We start from the raw sequence: 8,018 nt of genomic DNA on the forward strand, positions 1-8,018 counted from the left end.
GTAGCAGCAGTTGTTTCCAGGGGAGCTGCTGCGCAGCTGTCAGATTTACCAGAAACACAGGGTGTTACAGTGAGTAAGAATCCGTTTATTCAGTGGCACAATCCAACTTTCCAGAGAGATCTGAGGTCACTATTTAGTGCTTTGTAGTCTCAGCTCAACAACTGAGCTTACTTTCAAAGTATGGAATCAACACATAGGGCTATTTCAAAACTGTGCTGAAGTTAATGCTTAAAAACAAAAACCAACACTGCTTTCCACTATTTGGGTCAAATTAATTTTATTATGCTCCGTGATGAATTGCCACCAGTGCAACATCCTATTCACTGTACATTTCAAAAATTCACATACTAAAAATTTCAGTTTGATAACTGGAAAACTGAATGATTGAGAAGTTCTTACGTACAAATAAGTGGCTAGCTGATACCGTCTATGCACATATAGTGTCAAGATACAAAAGCCTCATGCTAGTATGTTAATTGCTAAGGCTACTTGGACACAGTAATTTAACTGGAGTATATATGATAGGCCTTCATTACAATGTTTAGCGATAGTGAATCAATGCCATGAAACACTACCTTCTGCCCACAGTGCAAGTGGTGGAGTGCTGGAACATGCAGCCATGGCTATTTTAGCTTAATTGCAATTGCAGTCTTCATGCCTGGGTTTAACCACACACACACTGTTTTTAAGCAAATATTAATTTGGACTTTGTGCAATAAAATAGATATACTTCTTGTACAGAAAAATCAAAGTCAAATGCCGCCTTTGGCCAATGAAGAAACTGTTCTTCAAAATATATAGTGTTTAACTTCCCCAGCTCTTGCAACATGGGGAATTGGGATTCCCTGTTTATTTGTTTGTTTAATGTAATTATACAACAAAGACTTTGTTACACTGGGTACAGAAATCCCAACTCCTGAAGCATAGGGGTTAAACAGTTCCTAATAAGCAGTGTGTTAGGAGAGCATCTGGGACTCATCCACTTAACTTTAAATGCCCTTTTGCTATAAAAATAAAAGGAGATGCCAGAAGTTATATCAAAGCCATAAAACTATTTAACTTGTGCACAAACTCTTAAACCCACTGGATGTTTAGTTCCCCCAGGGCTCACCCACATTCAGCTCACAATGCTCAAGTCACTACCGCAGGAAAGCTAGTAGAATGTGAACATTACTGCAAGAAAATAAAACAACTCAGAAGTTTCCCAAAGTTATATGCGTTTAAATTAATCTGGGAAGGAAGTTAGCATCCTTTGAATAATTTAACTACTGCCTCACGACTCGCACCACTTTTCGGCAAGTCAACCTTTTAAATTCCTTTCTTCCCACATGACTAGAGACTCAATAAAGACTAGATTATAACAGGGTTAGAAATCCAAGCCACATCATGCAGGTCCAGCCTGTCAAGATCAGGCCAACACTGGGTTTCAGTCAATACAATTCTGGATAACTTAAGTTTAGTGTGACACCTTGACTACAGTCGAAGACTGAAGATACTATATGTTAACTATACTCCAAATATGACTGACTTAACTAAACACTCTGTATCAATGAAATAATGTGGTTCTTTAAAATAAAGATGACGTTTCTACCTGAAATTTACTGTAGGTACAGTAATTAGTGCTGCAGACATTAACTACCCATTCTAGAGCAGATTAGTGTATTTTAATAGGCAGGCACTCCAATTTTTACCACACTATTAAGTACATATTTATTACAATTGTGCAAGCTGTGAAATAAGAGAGCCATCCTCCAATCACTTATTCAAATACTGTTCCTGTGAATAGGGTCTTGATCTTTCCCCACAAATCTTGCGCTTAAAGCCAACGTAAGAAGCCAGAACTATTGCGATACTGTTCAGTACACATTTAAACTGTATATTTTGATTTATAGACTTTCCACTTTTTTGATGTAGGACTGGTGTCTAGTATTTATGTACCATAACCCATAAAGACTGAAAAATAACACCACTTAAGTTTATTTTATTAGTACACCAATGCCCTACACATTTTAAAATGAATTTAAACATTATTGAAGCAAGCATTAAACGCAGCCCTTCAACCCAAAACCACATAAAATTGATTTTAAAAATAAATCAAATGACTGTAGCAACTGCCAGGCTACAGTACAGCTCCAGCAATTTAGACTGCTTCTCTTTCCAGATGATGATAGCTGGCAGTAAGGAATCAACTGGTTTGCTTCAAAGATGCCTTCACTACTGCTATACTACAAAACCATTTTGTTTAACCTCAGGTGGAAAGATCCCTAATTAAAGCATTCAAATATCACTGCTGTCTAAGAGTAGACAATATTGCTACATTATGGATAAGTTGTTGATTTTCATAACTAGCTGTGTATTTTTGTAGTGGTTTTGTTTTATGTAAAGCATATTGCTGAGATCTGAACTGGAAGGATGTGACATATTGAAAACCGTTCAATATTATAATCAACCTTAACATTCATGTACTAGAGTATTGGAAATGTAGGGGCTAAATAAACTAAGAGCTGCATCATTTAAAGAATGTAGTGCTACACTAGTTTTTAATAAGAAAAATTTAGATACAGAAAAAAGTAGGGTATGAAAATAGTGTCTTCCTTCTTGCATTATAACTAAATTACATTAAGGTTTTTGTCAGTCTCACTTATTACATTTAAACTCCCTTTTTGATGGAATGGAAAAATATTCACATGTATATGATCATCCAGATGTAAACTTGCACACATTAATAGGGAGTAGCTTTGTAGAGGATTTTGACAAACCTTTACAGATTAAATGAGGTATTGCACAGATTAATAAAAAAGCAAAAGGCAACAAAAATATACAGCAAATTGGTAGAACATTTACATGATAATTTTACAGAATCCATAGACAGAAAGTAGTGTTTAGTATTTCAATCACCTTAAAAAATATATATATAATATATAATATATGATCAATCATCCCATTCGTCATCATCCTCAAAGTCTTCTTCATCATCTTCCTCCTCATCTTCATCTAGGAGAAAAGAGCAATGGTAATTTTCATGTACAGAATTAACACGTTAAAAGGCTTTATTGTACCCACCATGTTCCCTTGTATGCCACATGCCCCCAAAGACAACATTCACCTTGTTTATGGAAAGGTTGCATGTAGAAAAAAAAAGTTTTTCCCAGAGTTCTGACAACACAGAGCAGAAAATTTTCAGTTCCCTCCCCCTTCCTTTTCTGCTCAGAACTAGTTTTAACTCCTTCACAGTTGAACTGTCTGCAGCTTTGGCTGCTCAGCTGAAAGCTGAAACTGTAGTTGCTGCAAAAGACTGGTCTCCATGGACAGATTCATGTAACACTTGAACATGACAGTCCTAAAGGGCCTTCCACAGACTCACCAGAAGAATGAATGGCTTTGCTCCTTTTCTGCATAACTTCCATTAATGCACCCACAATTCCTGAGGTGGGTGCCGGAGTGGGTGGTGCAGTCTCTTGGCCATCAGATACCTTGAAGCAAGAATTAAATACTATGATAAAGATTCTCTAGTTTACTAAATATATTCCCAGAGATATCTTTTTACAAAACAGAAAATATTTTGTTCAATTATGAGAACATGGATATTAACTGGAACTACAATCTCCATTTTTAGCACAAGCTGTATCCAAGGAAAAAAAGAGCTTCACAAAATCCCTTATTCTGATTAGATTGTCTCTTCTGTTTTTTGCAAGAGAATACAATTAGGCACCGAATACTCAGATTTGGACAGAGCACGATTAAGCACTAAACCTCAACTCAGTGAACCTTATTCTCATCAGAAATAGCCTTCATGCATGAAGGAAAGCTCCTTATGATATTTTAATAGGCAGGGCTTTTTTGGTTACATAATAGCCTATGTTACAGATAACAGAACAGCCATTAAACAATCTGCTATAGATTGTTGATCAGGTTGAATGTGGACAGATAATCTCCAACTGGGAGAGAGAAGTTTGGAGACTGCAAACATGTACCAACAAGTCTATTTATAACTCACCATACTTTTGCAGGGTGCTTGTAGAAAGCAAGACCCGCCCTCTGTCCCAAAATAAAAACCACCAGGAAAACCCAGAATCAGGAGCATGCGTAGATATCTATCTGTATGTGTATGGGGGGGGTAGGGAGAGGGGGAGATTTAAAAAGAATGTTATACAAATGTTATCCTATCAACAAATAACACGTAATTTTTTTTTTCAAACCTGAGACTGTGGGAAGCTAAAGGAGGGAAGTGGCCAGGAATAAGTTTTGTGGAGTAATCCAAGAGAGCCAGAATGCTTACTACACTGAAAGAGGGATGTCATCAAGTGCAAGGAACAGAAAAAAACATTAGGCAGAAAAGGTCAGAATGGGAGATAGGAGGATGGGAGAAGTGTAGTCCAAAACTATGTACACCAGCAATATGAGATAACTTGAAAGCTGTAACAAGCTATGAGAATATGGAATCTAAACAGGGAGACAAGGAAGAAAGGAGGAAGTGTGGTAGAAAAGAAGAGTAGCTACAGAATACTGGAAAAGGGAATGAGGAAATCTAAAAGGAAGAGGCAGTTATAGTACAGGAGGCAGAAAAGTGGTTAAGTCCTACACTTAAGATGAAGGCTAAAAGGAACTTCCTTGGCTTCAGGTTTAAGTCACTCTTATAAAAGTGTATATGCTTTTAAATTCAGGTTGTGTTTTAAAAACTCGCATAGCATTTTCTTTTCTCCTTTCCCTGCAAAAAGCTAGATTTCAGAGCATGGGAATTCAGAGTTAAGCTCTCAAACAGCTTTAATTCTGCCCTTCAGTGATCCATCTTCATTACCTTCAACACTACTGAGCAAGCTTTTTCAAGTTTACAGTAAGTCTGTTTACTGTAAGTAAGTGTGACCTAGACTATTAATAAGAAAATGATTTTATATGCAAAAAAAAAAGATGCTTCTTCACTATAGCAATCCAGTTTGAGTATCAAGCCATGCCTAAATCCCAATTAAGATCTACGGTAATCCAGACCAGTGCTGGGGGCACATTTAAACACTATGTTCCAGGGCAGACTAAATCATAATGTGTACGTACTTAAGTTATATGAACAGCACTGAGTTCGGTAAAAACCACAGCACCTTCAGTTACTCTCAACAGGAAGCACAGCAGGAGTGTTTGTTCTCAATTAGCTATTTGTAACTAACCATAACTTACCAAATTTTTTAAGGTTGTTAAAAAAATCAAAAAACTAAATCAGACTAAAAAGCTACCCCCCCCATACAAAACAAACTTTAACACTATCATAGCCACCACTGCATAACCTCTCCACCAATTTAAGAAATACTGTAAAACTGTTCTTAATTTTTTCTTTTTCTTCTTTTTCGCAACTTATATTTCCCCTCTCCCCCATACACTTTAGAACAGTGGTTCCAAGCAGTGGTGGCACTCTGGCGTGCCTCAAGATCTTTTCAAGGGTGGAGTGTTACGTGTGCAAACATGATTTGCAAGATAAACCTAGGGATTTCACAGAGGAATCCATTGTTAAAAAACAAAACAAAACAAAACAAAACAAAACGTCATTTTGTCCTGTTGTGATCTTTTTGAATTCTGTGCAAAGGAAGAATTGTTCTGTCATTCTTCTGTAGTCAAAACGGGTGGAAACTAAGAGCTGGCATTTTGAAGGGTGCCTCAAGTCTAAAAATGCTGAAAACCACTGCTGTGGATATTAGGAAAAAATAAGCAGACATCCTAAATCAGTCAGTTTCCATTCTGTTCGCAATTAGGATGTAGAAAAAAAATCTAAGAATTCCCTCCTACAACATTCCTGCTGAAACACATTCCTTGCACTTGTACTGAAAACCTCACTAAAGCATGTCAACATGCCAATACTGTTTAAGGACACTCCCTGCAAAGGTCACCGCTGCCTGACATACCATTTTGACATTACTATTCCAACATTTCATAAGTTTCAGAACTCAGCTGTAAAGCCGTAAGCACAGAACTATACAAGGTACCTGTACTAGATCATTCCTACACGTCACATTTTAATTTGATTTCAAAGTGGAATCCAGCAAAAGCATCGGAGGAGTTATCCAACTGTTACTGTTTATACAAGTATAACTTTAAGAATAATGTTAGACTTGCCTCAAAATTAAAGGAAAAAAATCTTGGAAGGGCTTAAGTCATTGCATACAGGAAACGACGCTTGTAGCCACTTGCAAAAGGAATGGGGAGCCGTGACACCTGAAAGAGTCTGCAGTGATACAGGTACAGCAAAACCACTCCAACTTTGAGCGTATTTCCTTCACGGTCAAAATTAAGCCAATTTGGCTCACTTGTATTCATAGATTCATAGACATTAGGGCTGGAAGACATTAGGGACCTTGAAGATCATCAAGTCCAGCCTCCTGCCCCAGGGGCAGGAAGTCAGCTACGGTCAAAGGATCCCAAGGCTCATTGTCACAGACTCACACAGATGTAACAGTTACGTGCTCCCAGTGCACTTCTGCACCCACTGACTATACCCCTGTATTGTACCCAGAGTCCCCTTTAAGGAGTTCTGAGGTAAAAGTAAAAAATGTCAGTCCTATAGTGGAAAAGCAGAATCAACTTTAACTCCAGTGTGGTGCAGCCATTCATAATGTTAAATAACATGTGGCTTATAATATGCTCAAAAATGAAGGGAAGATCCAATTTTGGGGACTGAGATACAAAGAACAGCATTACTTACAGACTTCAGCTGTATGCCCTGTCGTATCTGGTCTAACAGTGCATCTCTTCCTGAGCAGGACACTGGTCGACTGTTCTGTTCTACTTTCTTTAATTGGGCACCTTCTCTTATTTGATCTAAGAGTGCTGCTTTGTTTCCTGCAGGAACTGGAAGTTGATGATCAGCCTCTGAAGCAAGACCTGGTGGTGGAGGAGGACCCGGAGGGGGTGGTGGTGGAGGAGGTGGTGGAGGTACATATGACCCACTTGCTGGAGGTGGTGGCGGAGGAGGAGGGCCAGATGGTGCAGATGATGAATGCACTGGAGGTGGAGGAGGATACATCCTGTTTGGAGGAGGTGGGGGCATTGCTGCACCTGGTCTAGATGGAGGTGGGGGAGGCGGTGCTGCTGTGGGAGCTCTTGAAGGAGGTGGAGGTGGAGCCCCTCTTCCTCTGGCAGGAGGAGGAGGGGGACCTGAGCTATGTGGAGGCGGTGGTGGAGGTGGTCCTCCCCTGGATGGAGGTGGTGGTGGAGGTGGTGCTGAAACAGAGCAAATAAGATAAGAGTATAAAACTAGACACTACACAAAAGTCTTTCAACCAAGTCATTCTAGCTAAGATGCACAGAAATAAAGAATAAAAGGCAACAAAGCCCAAGCCGCCGCTTTGCCTCGTCTTTTACAAGCATCTCTGTGCCTATACAAGATTATACCTGTCTTCTTGCACTAGGAACAGACATTACATATCCCAGGATCAGCATGTACACACATTGCCCTCATAGTCACAGTTTAGTGAGTTCAATGCACTGCTGCTTTTCTGCCATTGATTCAATGATGTAATCCCAGGTAACCATTCATATGCAACACCCCAGGACAAACTGTTAGTACTTCTTATCCTGTGAACCATCTTAGGATTTATCCCAAGCCAAATGCAACATCTGTTTGCAGCCTTGAATTCTGGAGTGAAGTATGCTGAATGTATGCTGAAGGAAGGAAAGAAATGTTCTTTCTTTCCTTCCTTCTTTCCTTCTAGCAAACTGGTAATGGTAATAAGTACTGAACAGTATTTGTAAAAAGAAAAACAAAGTACAAACCTAACTGGTAGGCTGTGCAAATAGGTAAGTATTCAATTCAAGTTCGGCTGATTCAGAGGACAGTGATTCGATTTGGAGATTCGGATCACTGTCCTGAATGGGCTTTGGAAGATTTGGTGGTGATTCAGAGATTTGGCCATAGACTATAATAGGGAATCATTGAAATACATATAAACTTTTTAATTTTTGGCAGATTTGGATGAAAACAGTAGGGATGGTAACCCCTTCTGAGGGCATGAAACCTGCCAAGTTTCAAGGAGATA

At 38.9% G+C, this 8,018-nt stretch overlaps 1 protein-coding gene across 1 annotated transcript in view; it reads right to left on the bottom strand.

The window, feature by feature from the left end:
• Positions 1 to 258: 258 nt before the first annotated feature.
• WASL (Wiskott-Aldrich syndrome like) overlaps positions 259 to 8,018 on the bottom strand; it is a 75,441-nt gene continuing 67,681 nt past the window's right edge. The window contains exons 9-11 of the mRNA XM_019543453.1: positions 6,686 to 7,203; positions 3,365 to 3,473; positions 259 to 2,994 (exon numbers count right to left, since the gene is read on the bottom strand). Of these exons, the coding sequence (XP_019398998.1) occupies positions 2,933 to 2,994; positions 3,365 to 3,473; positions 6,686 to 7,203 (689 nt within the window). The 3' untranslated portion in view covers positions 259 to 2,932. The remainder of the gene's footprint in view (positions 2,995 to 3,364; positions 3,474 to 6,685; positions 7,204 to 8,018) is intronic.

Source organism: Crocodylus porosus, unplaced genomic scaffold (genome assembly GCF_001723895.1).
Source record: "Crocodylus porosus isolate Cpor-Errol unplaced genomic scaffold, CroPor_comp1, whole genome shotgun sequence".
NCBI lineage: Eukaryota > Metazoa > Chordata > Crocodylia > Crocodylidae > Crocodylus > Crocodylus porosus.